Source organism: Astatotilapia calliptera, chromosome 2 (assembly GCF_900246225.1).
Source record: "Astatotilapia calliptera chromosome 2, fAstCal1.2, whole genome shotgun sequence".
Lineage (NCBI taxonomy): Eukaryota > Metazoa > Chordata > Actinopteri > Cichliformes > Cichlidae > Astatotilapia > Astatotilapia calliptera.
In genome coordinates, this window is record NC_039303.1 from 27,054,775 (window position 1) to 27,072,680 (window position 17,906).

The 17,906-nt window shown below is 42.8% G+C and overlaps 1 protein-coding gene across 1 annotated transcript; it reads right to left on the reverse strand.

The window, feature by feature from the left end:
* Positions 1–3,449: 3,449 nt before the first annotated feature.
* On the reverse strand, positions 3,450–15,666 carry kctd16a (potassium channel tetramerization domain containing 16a). The gene is made up of 2 exons (XM_026191173.1): positions 14,178–15,666; positions 3,450–4,711 (listed from the first exon to the last, which is right to left on the reverse strand). The coding sequence occupies exons 1-2, from the start codon at positions 14,998–15,000 to the stop codon at positions 4,260–4,262; spliced, it is 1,275 nt and encodes a 424-aa protein (XP_026046958.1). The 5' UTR covers positions 15,001–15,666; the 3' UTR covers positions 3,450–4,259.
* Positions 15,667–17,906: the final 2,240 nt, after the last annotated feature.

Consider the following 17,906-nt stretch of genomic DNA (forward strand, 5'->3'; position numbering starts at 1 on the left):
GAGAGAAGCAGGTCTTCATCTATCATCGCAGGGGCTGTTTTTGGGTTGCAGTGATACGCTCCCTAAGCCTCGCTCCTTACGGATGCAGTAAGGAACACTGCAGAAATCTGTTTGCTAAAAATAGTGCTCTCTATGCTATGGTTTTCTTCGCCTTTCTTTAAGATCCTCTCGAGAGGATGAGGCAGACATTAAAATGTCAACAAGCAGGGATCTATTTCACTTCTTAAATGAAGCCAGTTTGTGTGGGATGAGCAGGTGATGCAGTGCATCTCAAGGGAGCATGGTTTTGTTTCCAGCATAGACGAGCTTCTGTATGTGGAAAATTTATAAGGCATCTCTGTGTGGAGGAAAACAGGACATGGAAGGCGTATTTACATACTTCATTTTCAGATGTTGGTGTCAGAAGCAGACTTTGTAAGTGAAAACAACTGCGGACATGATACTGTGCTAAATGTCTGTATCTAAAACTATGTCAGCATCCGCCTTCGATGATCTGTGTAGTCGACCTATGAATAACAAACAGTACTGTTTATTGTAACAACCCTGGTATGGCTGCTTAATAAATATACCTGGATAAGAAGAACAGAGATTACATTAAAGAAAAATGTTTTCAAATCAGTTTGCAGAAATTTGTACAAAAGGAAACAAGTGTACTGTTTATACGCATCAAATACTAGTCTTATCCTTCTTTCTTCTGCTCCCTTTAGGGGTTGCCACAGCAGATTATCATCCATCTCACCCTGTCCTGATCCATGAGTCTTCCCTGTGGTTTTTGTCTTTTCCTCCAGTGTGACAGCTCCATATTCAGCATGTTTTGTTCAGTATGTCTACCATTCCCATTCTGCACATGTCCGGACCATCTCAGCCTTGCCTCTCTAACTTTGTCTCCAAAACACTCAACCTGAGCTGTGCCTCATTTATAATCCTGTTCGTCTTCATCAGTCTGAATGAAAGTCTTAACATCTTCAACTCTGCCCCCTTGAGCTCTGCCTCCTTACTTTTTGTCAGTGCCACTGGCTCCCATCCATACATCATAGCAGGTCTCACTACCATATTTTAAACTTTCTCTTCCACTTTTGCTTCTATTCTTCCATCACAAATCACCCCTGACACTTATCTCCACCCACTCCACCTTGTCTGCGATGTCTTCTTCACCTCTCTTATGCACTATTCATCACTTTGAATGGTTGACCCCGGGTATTTTAACTCCATCCATCTTCACTACCTGTACTCTTTGCATGTTCTGTCTCGCTTCTACTTTCATTCCTCTTCTCTCCAGAGAATACCTCCACCTCTCCAGGCACTCTTCCACCTGGTCACAGTACAGATCACAATGTGTCCATTACCACTGGATACTAATGCTAATAAACAGGAATAGGATTAATAAGTAAAACACAAACAGCTTTGTAAGGGAAATGAAAGCTATACTGAAACAGTGATGTTGCCGAAAAGATAAAAATTTCACACCGTAGTAAGAGTAGTCAAAACGACGATGTGATCATTCTGCCTCAGCAAAGTCTGTTACAGGCAGAGGTTTTATATAATTCTTTCCAGACGTGCTGTCTAACTCTTTCAGGTCTTCACGAGCACAAAGGCCTATGACTGAGTACTAGAAACACAGTGGTCATCCAAGGACTGAGCACAGCAGACATGACACAGGTTAAGCTGACTTTCAAAGCAGTGTTCAGGGTTGCCCATCAGCTCAAAATTGGGATTCTAAAAAATAGGTAGGTACTCTGGACTAATGAAACTTAAAAATATCCACATCTGACTGAAGGTTTTTCTTTGCAGAGGAGTTGGGAAGAAGAAATTTACGGTGAAGCAAGTTACAACCTGCAAATCTGGAGTTCAATTAGTGAAAATAGTCACAGATGTGATCAAATTTATGGTCTCCAGCACAACAAGGACTCTAATCAAAACAATAAAAAGCTATTTTGCAAAAACAGCAATTAGCCCTACAACAGAGGGTATGGGCCCCATGAATTGTTGATGTCAACACCATGGCTTACATGAAAAAACTGAAACAGTCTAAGCTCAGCAAGCTGCTTGGAGCAACACACAACAAATGTCAACTAAATACCCAGATGTGGTGTTAATAGAGAAAACTGCCTCTTGTTTTTTAGTATAACATTTGGTTATTGACTAGATTATTGACAAACTAGGTTATTGTTGGCATTTTTCACTGATTCACAGAAATGGTAACAAATTGTTATGTTTTAGCAACAAGCTGATAGTAGCAAAGATGGTAGCCTGGATGATCATGCAACTTCAAAACCTGAAAGCAGGATCACCAGTTTCAAGGTGGGCATGAAAAATTAACCAGACTTTGAAGGTACGACTTCATTCATATCTGTGCACAATAGCCTCTTTGTTGACCTCACAAGTTACCAGGTTGCACTACGTAGGTACTCGGGCACTTTCAGTAGCTATACTTGTTAAAGTAAACCACAGACAATATAAAAGATAGAAATAGCGTCTCGTTTTTGCCATCAGTCTTGGTGCTTTGAGACAGGACATGATTAATTGTAAAAGTAAACACACACACACACACACGTTAGCTTAAAAACACAGGAAACTGCTTTACTTTAGAAGAATTACTAGCTTACAGCACTGAGCTAGCTAACCAGATATATTAGCAGTATAATGTTTGAGGAACTTGAGCAGATGAACAGTTTTGTCAGTTGTGTTGTTTTGACTGTTTGGTCTGTTCTTTTGGATTTTTTTTTCCATTTCTTAAGAACATGAATGTATTTATTTTTTTAGGCCTGCCACTTCTTCTTTTTGTTTGTCTTCTACATGTCCAATTTCCTCAAAATTTTTAAGGCCACAAAGCACCCAATGCTCATTCGAAGTAAAATATAAAGAAATGAGAAGTGGCTCGAGGCTTTCACACAGTACCGGATGATCATGCAACTTCAAAACCTGAAAGCAGGATCACTAGTTTCAAGGTGGGCATGAAAAATTAACCAAACTTTGAAGGTACATCTCTATTCATATCTGTGCACAATAGCCTCTTTGTTGACCTCACAAGTTACCAGGTTGCACTACGTAGATACTCGGGCATTTTCAGTAGCTATATTTATTAAAGTAAACCACAGACAATATATAAGATAGAAATAGCGTCTCGTTTTTGCCATCAGAGTCTTGGTGCTTTGAGACAGGACATGATGAGGGAGGGGCAGGTTTAACTGTAAAACTAAGTACACACACACACACACCCTGGATAATCCTTCTTTCTGACTATAATAACCACCATGAGTTACAAAATGAGCTGCTGGCCATTAGAAGGAATGCAGGTTAAAGGTACTGCTGCGTTGGCTTCTCAGACCCAGAAGCTATATCAATCTCTTAAAGCACTCTTAGAAACAAAATAGCAAGTGTAAGTACTGAAGTAGGTCATCATTTGTTAAAAGTTGTAAAAGTTTTGAAGAAGGCTCATTTTGAAGGAACAGAATTCTTACTCATTTATTTACTTTTTTTATGCACACATACAATCAAGGATTAGATCAGTATCCATTGGCATTATACACTCTACCTACACAACATCAGCTATCCAACACATAATGACGTCAATGGACAAAAAGTTTCACAATGGCAAAACAGATCTAGGCAGTGCTTTCTTCGGTGAAGTCGGCCTCGGTCCTGACACGCCACTTTTACCTGTCACACGAAACGGTGAATTTAAACTTTGCTTGATATTGCATAATTATGATAAGAGTGAAATGACATGCAGTGCTGCTTTCAAAGCGTACTATAAGTATATGTTGCGTCGGTGACGTATAGTGATAATCCGTTGCTAACTCACAGCACCATCTGGGTACATCCATTTAGAAAATAGCTATTGTGGGCTATTGCACATACAGTATGTGGTGAGTTGATGAACTGAAATGATGTTGCCCCTGAGGTTGCTTTGTTGTCAGTGGTAGTGTTTCCTGCCTCTCAGCTCCGCGAAGCGAGAACAGGGTGTGTGTGTGTGATGTCAGCCCCAGCAGGAGAAACCTGATTTACACATGTGCATATCGTACACAACACTGTGCATACCTCACAAATAAATGACTCACACTGCCTCATACTGTGTGTGCTTGGCTAGTCATCCTGGCAGGAAAGTGGCCACAGTTTTGTTTTGTTTTTTTTCTAGTACAGTATGTGTCTTAGAGGGTGCAGTGTATTGCCTATGCAGTTTAATGCTCTCCACTGATGGTTAAATGATACTACGGCACCATCTCTCACTCTCTCTTGCCTCTCCTCCACTCATATATTTAGAGATGGTACTTCCTCAGAAGCTCTGATTGCCACATGTACTTCCTTTCCGGAAAGTGATCGGGAATCCTAATGCGCTGGAAGTCTTGGATACATTTCTCCAGCTCCTGCTCGGGAGTCATCTTCTCCTTGTTCGCTTTCCTTTTCGCAGCCTCTCGCTCCCGCACTCCAAAGGTTCTCACACGGAGCATGTCAGTCTTGCGGCGCATCTCCGCCTGCTGCAGCATGTGAACCGGCCCTTTAGGCACCGGCCGGTCCAGCGTCTGAATGTTGGAGTGCCGGCTCACGGGCCCGCAGATCACGGTTCCTTGAGGGGAACTGGCCTCTGACTGGGTCTCGGAGCAGGACGTGGAGAGGTCGTTGTAGGATGTGCCGCTCTCTCCCTCGCGCTCGCTTTTGTGGCTCTTGCAGCAGCAGTCACAGTGAGAGGACGACCACCGAGAAGGTCCGCCTACAAGACAATGCAAAAAGGTTTGTCAGTGGGGTCCGACCACATGCAGTTTGCAGAAAACCACCGCAAACAGTCTTTACGGAGACAAATCCCCACAGTAATCGACCGAAACAGTTGGAGTGAACAAGCAAATGCTGACAAATGCCTGCACAGCAGTTTCGGTGTCCACACGAGTATCTTTCAATTATTCAAAAAAGGCCACAGCTGTAAGAACATGCGAGGTATTGGCTTTGACATTTAATTGCTGAATTTCAAAGAGCTGGTGGGCTGTGCATATTGCATCCCCTGATAAGGAGAACCTCGGAGCTCAGTGCAGCTCAGTGCGACTCCCTTAAAGACCTTTTCCCAAGGCGAAGCTTGTCTCGGAGCCAAAGCAATCTGCTCTGCTGTTGCAGCTTCTTATTGGAGCTGTAACCCTGGCTGCCAAGGAGGTGGCGCATGATTTTTGTGTTTTCGGATCACTCAGTCAAATAAGTCTGGGATTATGTTTTACACCTCTGGGGGAGCCACCGGGCCAGGAAAATGTAGGCAAACAAAGCACAATTTATCTCAGCTGGTGTTAGAGTCAGGTCAGTGCATGTTGCAGGATGGGTGGATGTATGTAGACCTCTGATGTGCTGCAATCTCTTATCATGAATTTTGGGAACAGTGACTCACGCTCTGCAGCGAGCAGCAAACAGGTACAAACTAAAGATTTTTTTGTAGTCTTTTGTTTTTCTGCCCGTACCTTCTTCTTGTCTCATCTCACATCCTCCTACACGGCTAATTATGGACTGTACAGTACTGCCCGCTGGCTTGTGAAGTGTTCAAGTAAAGGCAGCAAACACTGTAGCTGTCTTTCATTTCCAAAAATAGCCACAGTATGTCTCATTTAGGTTGAAATGCGTAAACACCAGCATATGAGGAATAAACTCGCGGACACAGAAACATATTAATGGCTCTCCCCCCAGTGTTATCATACAGACCACATAGCAGTGATATCTCAGAGGGAGCAATAATTTGTCCATTACTCCCTCCAGTGCACGCGCCAATTTAAACTGAGCATAGTTCAAGGGGGATTTTAACCTCTCTGCGCAGACAGTAATAATGACCTTATCTGTAGCACGATGATTGCATTGCGCTGATAGTGAGAGAGTCACTAACAGCTTTTTAATGGCTAATCCATGAGTAAAGAGGCCAATCAGCATGCCAATCCTACCCCTCCCCTTTCCACATAATGAATCCCACTGAATCCGGCAGACAAACAGCACCAGGCAAATGGATGCAGGCTCTTTAGCAAGGAGGATGAAGAGGAGGAGGCTGAGCATTGTTTCGAAATGGATGGATGCTGTAGTCCAGAGGGGGAAACCCGTTTAGGAAACTAGCCAACACCCAATAATAGCAGCATGAAATTTCTGAGCCCATGCAGGGGAATGGATTGTATCAAAGCCGCCGATGAGGTTGAGAAGCACCTGTTTTTGCCTTTTTATTTTTGTTTTCCATAACAATTCATGTTGCTGGAGCATGGATACGGAAATGGGCTCTTGCCACGCAGCCAGTAACACAAAGACAAATCTGAGCGTTTGGGGAGAAGTTGTGAGGTTCTTATTTCTGCCGTCAGAGCCTAGTCAGTAAACAACTAAGAGACTTTCAGGAAACACAGGTGCATTTAAACAACTAGGTGGGTGTGATACACTCTGGTATCTTTTCAGGGAAGCCATTGATTGTAATGTGTTTTTTGTCTTTTTTTCTCAGATCTATACACCCCGTCTAAAAGCTCATATTCCAACCACATTAACTGACTAGGGCTGGTCCTCAGACTTGGGCTGTGCCTGCACTTCTCATAAATAACACAGAGAGAGGGAGTCGAGCTCTGCACAGAGCACGGGGCGCGAGCAGGCCTGTCACACCGGGTATCCTCTCCACCTCTGAGGAGAGCGGGAACGCTTGTCCCCGTGCCTGCAGAGGCCAGGTTTACACGGTTCTGGCGAACTGTGCATTCGCTTATAGGTGTTTAAAGGTTTTAAATGGCAGAAAAGTAGGACATGACTGAAGGCACAGCGATCTGACAAACTCAAATGCAAAATGTCAGAGGAATTCTTGCCAGACACTGGGGGGAGGAGGAGAGATTGGTTTTAACTGTGCTCCTAAACTGAGTCATCAGGGGTGTCTGATGATGGCAGCTTTAAAGGCAGAGCAGCGCTGTGCTCCAGTCATGCAATCTGAAAGAGACTCTGCACAATCGTGTGGTGAAAGTTGAGAGGCAAAATAATTTTTTTTTAAAAAAGGCAACAAGAACATTGTTATAGTACAAATCCACAAGGCCAGAATGCAATTTATGTCCCGTTCAGATGTGAGTGACCCAGATCTGCTTTTTAAATGTGAATATGGTGTGAACTGTGCCCTCAATCTACACGGATGAAAGTTTGGAACACACACACACAAAGAGCATTTCACATCAAAGCTGTTGGAGTCAGGCACAAAGATACTTTAAAAATTCTGAAATAAACACGTCTGCTTCTGTTCACTTTCATTACTGTCTGTTATTTGTGCAAACACAAGAGAAGCCTGTGAGACCTGAGAGTATGAAGCTCCAGTTGCTGTGTTTTCTCTTATGAAATAATATTTTCAGGCCAAGACTTTGGGCGTGAAGCAAAACAAAAAAAAGAAAAAAGAAAAAATGTAGAAAATTGGCCCGTTTATTAACTTGGTGTTGGAGGATGAATGTGTATATTCATGCGTCATGCAGCTATTCAGAGAGTAAGCTCATACAACTTTCTCATCTTATATTTTTCAACCTCTATATCCAGTTACACAAATCTATCTATCTATCTATCTATCTATCTATCTATCTATCTATCTATCTATCTATCTATCTATCTATCTATCTATCTATCTATCTATCTATCTATCTATCTATCTATCTATCTATCTATCTATCTATCTATCTATCTATATATATATATATATATATATATATATCTTCCTGCCTCAGGAAGTAGTTTACATGCTTGTTAGCTCACAATTTAGGTCAGCATGTCCTTGGAGCAGAAAAATAAAGAATTGTCTTGCAAAGGCAGCGATTGTCCTTACACGGAGAGGGTAATCCATTTCACCAAGATAGTCTTATTTGCCGCAGAAGTATCACTTAAGCAGTTTGTGTCAAACCTCCTGCCGTGTATAATAAAGTCTGTAATATTTGCATACATTTGAATTTGTCAATATTAATTACCTCCATGCAGCCACCCTAATGTACTGAAACAACCATTATTGGCAGCAGTGATGAGAAAGAGCTGGGAAGTTGGGGTAACCCGTCCCAAAAAAGGACTACGTGACCTAATTCAAGGACACAAAGCATGGCTTGTTGTTTTTCATTGCTCTGGCTGAAATTATCTCCCTTCCATGAGGACAGTGACAGCATGACTGGCTGATTGTTAATGACAAGCGGGTGCTCTCCCCTCCCGAGTCAGAGGGTGGCTGTCCGCTGAGTGTCTCCCTGACAGGGAGATGAACAAGCATAGCAGGCAGATTGAAATGTCTATATCAGCCTCTCCCTGTAGGCCTGTCCTCTGACCCAGAGCCACACCCCTCTTCTGCACAAGCACTAATGAAGCGAGATGAAGGGAGGACGTGTCCCGAGTAGTTTGCAGTGCTCTATTCATCCCTTAAATGATGCCTCAGGAGAACTTGGGGGGTAGGGGTTTGTGGTCCCTCTCCCTGTCAGGTTGGTTTTAGTCAAAGAGGGAAATCTAAGAAAGTACACTGAACAATGAGTTTGAGTACGAGACTGTGCATACTTTATCAACTACATTCACTGGCCACTTTATTAGGTACACCCATTCAACTGTTTGTTACCTCCAATATCAAATTAGTCAATCACATGTCAGCAGCTAGGTGTATTTAGACATGTAGACACCGTCTACATGGCATGGCAGCAGATTGGTTATAGCAGCAGAAGACCACAGCAAGTGCAAGTGTCATCAGCTAAGAACAGGAAGCTGAGGCTACAGTTCAAACGGGCTCGTCAAAATGGAACAATGGGACTTTTTGGTACTCTTTCGGTCCCTTAGTTCCACATGAGCATTGAGTATACAGGGTCTTACTCGATATAGTAACAATTTGTGCATATTTGTACGTATTTTTGTACACTATTATACCTATTTCATCTTATTTTTTTATAATATGTTTCTAATTCACTTTTTCTTCCTGACCCTTGTGCTGCTGTAACAAGATTAAATAAAGTCTTTAAAATGTCTTTAAAAAAAAGACAGCCGAAAGTATTGTTGCTGACCATGTCCATCACTTTATGACTACAGTGTACTCATCCATGATGGCTGCTTGCAGCAGGATTTTCATGTCACAGAACTCAAATAATCTCAAACTGCTTCCTTGAACTTGACAAAGGGTTCACTGTACTCAAATGACTTCCACAGTCACCAGATCTGTCTATGGCACGAAAAATGTTCTAAAGGCAAAAGTTCAACCCAATGAACTGGTTGGTGACTGCAGAATGCCACACACCTTCAAAAAACCTATAACATGCCAGTGACTAATATACAACGGTCTCCTTCTGCATACCAACACAGGGGATCCCCTTTTCTTCAGAAAACACTCAGTCCTGTCCATAATGTGAAGACTTTCACACCCGAGCAGCCATTAAGTATCTCTGGAGGGATCGTAAAGGTGTTAAATGTCAGACAGAAAGAGCTGTTATACCTGCTCTCCAGCAGATTCAAAGAGCAGAAATAGCAGAAGCAGAGACCAAAATAATAACTTCTGTGTAAGTGCTGCCTGCACAATTCCATTAAGGGGGGAGAGTCTTCAGAGAAATATGAGAAAAGGGTTAGATACAATCATAAAACCTGCTTAGCTGATTAACGGTTAACGATTATGTCTGAATCCCAGGCAGTGTGCACAAAATGTTTCAGAACAACAATATATTTTATTGGATGAAGTCAGCTAAAAAAGTTGTGTTTCAGTTTGCTGATATAGACTGTAGGGTCTATACAGAGGGAATTTGGGGTTTTATTACTCAATAAAACAGAAAAGAAATTCTAAACAGCTAGAAAAAAAAATAGATTTTCACCATCTTTTTTGGAACAAAATGTTCTATAAATCAGGCTATGAATGATGTATGAATACAGCCCATGTGTAATGACCTTCGGAATAAAGATGGGAATAAAACTGGAACGGTTTCTTTCTGGCTCAGAGTATGAGAATGAACTTTTTTCCAAGTAAACAGCATTTAAAGTTATGCACTGTAGAATTTCACACACTTTATGGCAATTTTTCTAACTAATACATGTAGATATCACCACGAAACCTCCCGGCAGTTATTAAAAATGTGATTATTTGCATATATGTTCGGTAAAAAAGTGATGTGAAGACCTAAATATGTACTCAAATTTTTTTTTTCAGTTTGTCTGAAGTAAAACATGGTAAGTAGCAACAAAGTTTAAAATCTGAAGCTTGACCAGTCTTTTCATTTCAGTGTACAACTTGCTTAAGACTGATTAAAATCCATCATCAATGACAATCTTTATTAGTTTGTCACACACTTGTGTTACAGTATACTTAAACCAGAGGACAATCAGTATGCACAGACAGTCTTAAACATGAACAATTCCAGCTTTCATGTTGGGTTCTAGCTCTTTGTGTTGTAGGAAAATTAGGTTAAAACTGGGTAGAAATCGTAAAAGCTTGTAGAAGGTCAAACATTTAGAAACCATGCGGCAGGGCCGCAAAACAGGCCACAACATAATCTTTCAAAGAGCGATTGATTTCAAAGACTCGATTTTCCCTTTGAGATGTTTAATAAACTCATACTTTACTCCCAGGGTGGAGCAGATTGCCTGCGTGAGCTGATGTCACGCACAAAGTTCGGTTACCTTTGGGAGATGGAAAAAAATGGCACATGCACACAAACCTCGCCTTGCTTCCAACCATTTTTCCGCCCAGGTGCTCTTTAAGACGTGTACGAGTTATTCATGGGAACACCATCCATCTCTTGTAGGCACTGCCAATCCATCCAGACTCCAACCAGGCTCCGTGGGAGCTCAGGGACGGTCCAATCTCTGCCTCCATTACGCCCAAGCAATTGATTACTTTCACTGTCTCTCCCTGCCGATTTGTGGCCATTGTTCAGGAGCCATTATGGGCAAACATCATCTCTTTCACAGCTTAAATGAAGACTGCACAGTTATATTAACAGACTAGAGGAAGTACAATCATCCTCCATCTTTACTGTACAAATCTCCCATTTTGACAAGGCTCTCTGCACCGCTCTTTCAAAGTGGGAAAGATGAGCATGTCTCTGGTTTCGCCGATGAGCAGGCTAGGATGATATTTAGTCCAAGATGACAGCTAGTTTTCATTTATGAATTGCCTGAAAGTTCTCCTATGGTGTAATGGTGCCTAGAGTGTCTCTTTAAATAGGGAGTTTGTTTTTTTTCTTCCTCGGTGGATGACGGCAGTTGAGGAAATATTTTGGGATCACAGATTGCTTTTTAATTAGCAGCAGCACTCCCCTCTTTCCCCGGAGATAATTAGCAGTGAGGGGACCGGTCCCAATTGCCAGCTGGGAGGTTAGAGTTTTTAATCACTACAACGATAATGTTGTCACTACCAGTGGAAAACAGCAAACATGTCTATCATGCTAAACAACCTACGTCTCTGCCTGGGATGTCACTTGACAGAATCGCTTATATAAGGCCATTTCTGCAAGTCAAAGGGAGGGGGGTGAAAAGTGTGTAATGATATAATTAAAATGCTCAAAGTAGGTTAATATTTTGATGTACTGAGTCAAATTTCTCTGCACAGGGTGTAATTGAAAATGTCAGAATATGACGACGTCCACATTTAAATTCCTCACTCAAAAATTTATGATCTTTCCCATTTTTTCTGTTTTTTCTCTTCTCATTTTGATTAAGTAAGCTATAATTTTGACTTTTATCAAATATTTTACTTATGATTTAATCATTTTTAGCTTTTAAATTGCACAGTTTTGACTTGGGATTTTAAATAATTGATATTTTTCATCTCATGATGACTTTTTATGTATGACTTCAATCACCTTACTGTCTTGCTATTACGACTAACTTGCAAAGCAAGATCCCGGTTGACCGGATGAGCCTCTAAAAGCAAAGTACTGATCCCAGTCCTGTTCGCTCTGTGTGTTCATTAGCAGTTTCAGTTGTTTATTCAAAAGGTGTCCAAGTCATGCTTGGCTAAATGTGAATCATTCATCATGGCTGCAGCCTCCTGAGGAGATTGCCCTTTTAGATGAAAATATCATTTGTTTTAGTTTGAGGAGAAGCTGGCAGCATATTCTACAGCGCAGGTGAGGATGACAATAACTGAGATAAGAGTGTCTTAACATGATGAGAGGAAAAAGTCCCCTGACTGTTAACAGAAAAGCTTGTGAATATGTGGAGTCCACACTAATGCTGCCAGACAGTGGAGCCAGAAAACAACTGACGCATTTAACAAGAAGAGCAACACGGATGATGCTAAGAAACTGACAGGCTGGAAGGAAGTCCTCCGTTTTTTTTTTTCTTCCATTTTCTTTTTTTTCTTACCGCGCTGGATTGCTCTTCTTAGAGACTCAACAAACCCATCCTCCCTCTGACCATTTTCCCCACTATGTGAGTCTCTGTTAGAAGGAGGAGAGGGTATATAAAAAGAGAGCAGTAAAATGTTCAGCTGAAAACAACAAACAACAACAAAGCACATCTGTTTTCTGCCATCCCCGAAGGTGCACTTGTCTACATGCATTCTTAGCTTAGGACTACCTGCCCTAGGCCAGCCAGCGTCCCACATTTAGAATCAGGTTACAGTATTAGTTTTGAGAGTGGATGCAGGCCGCTGTGCTGCTGTGAAGAAAGGCCTGTCCCGCCTGTCTACCTTTGATGTGCCTATACATCACCCTATCATCTATCTATCTATCTATCTATCTATCTATCTATCTATCTATCTATCTATCTATCTATCTATCTATCTATCTATCTATCTATCTATCTATCTATCTATCTATCTATCTATCTATCTATCTATCTATCTATCCCTGTGCTATCCCCTCATCCACTGTCTTCTAATGAAAACCCAGCCTGTCTCTCCCTGTGCTTCCATGTTTTACCACCCCGTTTTTTTCTTTTTTTCCCCCCTTCCCCGCTCCCACGGCCTCAATGAACTTCCCTGTCTGATCCTTACTTTAATCTATTTTTGCTCCCACTGCCTCTCTCTTCTTTCTGCCTCAGTTCTTTCTCCCCATGGCCAGGTCTCATGCAACTTTTACTCCCTCATCCCTCCCGCTCGGCAGCTCTCTCCTCCATCTGCCAGCCTCCCCTTTCTTCCCTTCACTTCAGCTTGGCTTCTTACATTGTGCCTCTCTTTTCCCGTTTTTGCTCTTCGCTCTTATTTTCTCCTCTGTCTCTTCCCACCTTCTCTCCACCTCCTGCTGTCCCATGACCCAGAACAGTGTTTCTTAATGGGGAATGGGGTGAACACCTACACCATATGTTGTTGTGCTCCAGAATGTTGAATGACTCAGGAAAACCCTGCTAGCTGCCTGGTTGGATGTTTTCTCAGGTCAAGGCAGAGCCCTCTGTGATAATTACCTCGTATTAACAAAGCTATTGGTAAATCATTACCAAACCATATGTCATGTCTTCCTCAGTCCACCTTGCACCTCCAACTCTGACCCACCAACTGGATTTAATTCAGCTCTTCTAAGGGGAGCCGTTCAGAATAATGAACAAAGTGCTTTTTAATTGGCCATATGCTCCAACTCCTCCCTCCGCAACGGGACAAGCCATATTTGCAGCTAATTAGGTTATTTGCTGATGAACAAACTTTGTCTCCAAATAAAAAAAAGAAAAGAAAAGACAAGCTGATTCAAGACAAGTGGCAGTAGCAGCATCCATGTGATTTCCCCCCCGCCCGCTGGTGCTATATTATTCATCGCCCAGCGGCTGGCAAAAATGTGAGCAATAAGACATGTTTACGCATGACGCATGTGTACTTTAAGTGTAGCAGCATTGTGACTCAACTCCTCCGAGGGCCGTAGGCAGGTTTGCCTCTTATCTCGGACCCAGAACACATGTTTTAAGTCAGTCACTGTAAGGGATGCAAATATTTAAAAGGATAATGCTGCAATCCGACCGTGCCTCCTGGCGGTGTGAGCAACCCTTGTAAATCTTCAAATCACACTGACTGTCGTGTGGCAAACTAGCAGGATGGTCTTTTCATGTGAAAAAACCCCTTCCTGATAGGCATTACATGTGGATGTGGATTTATTAGAGGGGGCGAGAGGGGAGGGCATTAGTTCCTGTTTAATCGTTTGTTTTCTTTATTTTTAATTCGTATTTGGGGTTGTTTGTGTTTTACTTTGGTGATGGTTGCCTTATGATTACTCCTGAAGGTCAGAAAGCCTCCAGCTCAGCTTGTTAGCACTTCTAAGAGAACAGAGTGGGAATAAATCTTCACTCACGGTAGAAGATGTACTGTGCGTAATTGGACCAGACCCTGTCATCCGGGTAATGAGCGATCGGGGACGTGGTCAGGGACGAATTGCAGGCCACAATATGAAAGCCGCTCTCTGACAGCATGTCAAACGCCCTCTCCAGGTGTCTGAACTTGAGGTAAAATCTGCAGGTGTATCGGTCCGGAGGTCTGTCCGTGTCCCTGTTCTCATTCAGGGCGTCTCCAAACACTTCTTTCGCCAAGCCAATTCTGCTACTAATGAAGATTCTCGGTAACTTTCTGGCCTTGGCATCACTTTGATTTTCTCTGCCTCCCGCTGCGCAAACGCCTTTGAGGGCGACCGTGATGTAGCCGTACCTCCTGTCAAAGGAGTAAGAGGGATAATACCTCTGGTCGCTGCCCTGCGACGCATCATCCAAATCGCTGTAGTACAAGTCGTCTGCGAATAGTTTTGAGTCCTCGGATGACAAAAGTTTGACTAAATCTGGCAGCTGAAAGTATTCCGCCTCCCTTTTCAACCTTCCTCTTTCAGGAAAGTGATCAGGGAGGACGACTTGCTTGTCTCTAAGGTAATCCAGGATATACCGAAACAGAAACCCATCTCTGTCTATAAAATAGCGTCCTCTGAGGTCCCGGGACAAGTCATTCGAGGACCCCTTCTTGTTAGAGAACAGCTTCCCAAGTAGAGAATTTGGAAAACTTGCCAGTGTACCATAACGAGTGTAATACACCTGCCCACCCACGTTTAGCTCAATCACATCCGATGGAGGGTTTTGCACCGAGCCTTGCTCCTTTGTGGGTTGCGTTTTGCAGTTTTCGCTCAGTGCCATTTTGTCCGATCCTGTAAGAAATCCGAGTCTCGATCACGGAGCGCAAACGTCCCAGAAGTTCAGGGTGTAGGGTGTAGCTGCATACGGTGCCGATGCGCTCAGAGCTAACACACAGTCTCGATGCAAGCTGCAGCACTCGCATCCAGTATCTCATGACAGAACAATCCCAAGGTGTGTCTACAGTACATCCTTTAACCCCGTGCGTAAACGTGCCTACCCACCACGATGCATCCTTTTCTTTTTTCTTTTGAATGGAATCGATTATCCTAACCAGCGTCGAATTACACGCATCCACCCCGTTGATTTGCTAGTTTGATTCCAGATAAATGTAATATACTCACTTCACTCAGAAATTTCACAGCACAAAAAAGTGAATACATCTCCGCTCAAGTTTCAGTGGAGAGCGTCACTGGTTTGCGTTTGTCCCTCAGTTCAGCCAGATAAACTCAAATAAAGAATTAAAAAAAAACAAATGTGCATGCACCTCATCGCTCTGCTGCCACGCTCCCGGCTCCTGAGATACTGAAATGCGCGAGGAGGTTTCTCGCACAGATGAGGAGGATGGGATTCCTGCGCGCATCCATCTCTCCAAACTGCTGAGTGCGGAAATGTTTGGACCGACGGCAGGCTCAAGATAACGTTGCTCCAAGCTGTGCAAGAGAGAGAGAGAATGGGAAAAAATCGTCCCGTGTAGTAATGTCTTACATCATCTTAAAGGAAAATGACATTTTCAGCTGATGGACGCAAAGCGGGATGATTGGAGAGAGAGAGAGAGGGGGGGGGGGGGATCTGTGCAATTTTTCATGAAATTCTGATACGGCCACGGGCGACGTGCAGCTGGCGATGAGGTGTGACGCAATTTTAAGATCACAGATTAATCCCCTTTTACATTTAACACTTTTAGCTGACGTGCTTATCCCGTGAGATGGATGAGGTGGGGTAAGGTGTCGCTGTGTCACTTGAAAGCTCGTCGTGTGTGACAGCTGCGCGTGATCTACACTCTTAACTACACCCCTGTCCGGTGTTACGCTTGAAAACTCGAGCTGAGTGAGCAATAATTAGAATCTGAGCGGCACTCTGACTGAACCTTTGAGCACCAGGGTCAGACATCACGGTGAAACTGATCTCTTTACCAAAGGAACTAATTAAAAAAAAATATTAAGAAATGCATTAATGAACACTTTTACTTTTTTCTGCACGTGTTATAATGGTAATTGAACATGTATATCATAACGAAGTCTCCGTTTAGTGCGCTCTCCCTGCGGTTTATAGAGTTGGAACCCTCATTACTGAGTCATTTTATTCTGGATTATATAGCAGCAGAGGGGGGCTGAGGTTTTGGGGACGTGTGATAGTGCTTAAGGCCTGCTCAGTGAATTTGCCGTAGAGTCATCAGAGTACACTGCGCTGAAGCCAAGTTTTCTTGGGGTGGAAAATCGAGTTTGGATAATGTGAGGTGCAAAGCAGAGGTGAAGGATTGACAGCGCATGTCATCATCTGCATGTGCATTTCTATGTAGGTCACAAGCTCCTGTTGTATATATTGTGCATAATATAAGATGTGTGTAGGAGAAATTATTTAAATGGGGAGAGAGGGCCATTCAAGGGTTCACAATCACCCGAATCTGTGATACCAAGTTGAAACGTACTTGCCTGTTTGCGCTGTGTGTGAAATATCCCATAAATCTTGCTGTCCACATCACACGGAGCCCCCAACCACGTTTCACACTGTTTCGTGTCTCGTGTTTGCTTTTCATGTTGTTTTGGTTTTGGATCCACGATGTAATAAAGCCGCGGCTTTTATTGCTGCAGTGCTGAGAGAAGGCGTTGGTGATGGGAGAGCACCCTTGACTCGTGGTTGTGAGGAGGCAGCGGTCACGCTTTACCCTGTTAATTCGGAGTATATTGTGCTGGAGAGGGGTTGCTAAGCAGCCGCAGGGGACTGAGTGGGATTCAAACAGTGGGGATTTAGAGCTACAGTGAGCATACTGATCTCCTTTTCTGTCATGTGAGGGCTTTGCTGCTTACATTTGAAATTATATCCTGATGTTTTGAGGCTTGTGCGCCCTCCACACTGAAGCGCACGCCACTATAGATAAGGAATAGCATCATACGGTGTAGTTTACTGTATAAGGCAGGTTGTTTGCAGTTGCACATGTGCAGATAGGGCGATGTTTGACTTGTATAACAGAACGACTTGGAGTTAATTCCCTAAAATGTACTTGGGGATGACTCTCCTCCTGTGTGTGCTATAGATCCTATTTCTTATTCATCTCACTCATCCTCCCATTAAAGCCAATTTCCCTGCCTCCTGTCTTCACTTTATTTCCTGTTCGTGCAGAGCTCCCAGGTTAGATTCTATCTTTTGAAAGGGATTGAATTTCATGCAACTTCAGCATGAATAATGTAAGACAATATGTCTCTCAGCTGAGCGTGAAGTAGAAATCTGTATGAGCTGTAACATTAAATTCTCAGCTGTGGGCTTTGGAAGCTCGTGCATTGTAATCTGTGGTGTGGGCTGATTGGACAAAAGATTTTTTTGAAGCAGGTCAGCTCGCACTGCATGCACAAAATATCTCTTTTAAATTATTTAAGACTCGTTTGTAAATCTGAATACACACGTATGCTCGGTGATGAATGTCCCCGTTCACTCGTTAAACGCTGCTCTTTTACTGTGCAAATTTACTGACAGGCATTGAATTTATGCACTCTTGTGCAGCCTTTAGAGGGGAAAATAATATAGGACTGATCCTCTCTGCAGAATTATTGTCCCCATGCACAAACAACCTGCCTCACACGATTTCCTCTTCTCCCGCCCACTTTTCATCCACTTGTATTTCCACATAAAAAGGCAGAAGTGTGAACCGGCTTTTTTTTTTTTTTTTTAGGGCCAATATGTGTTTTGCA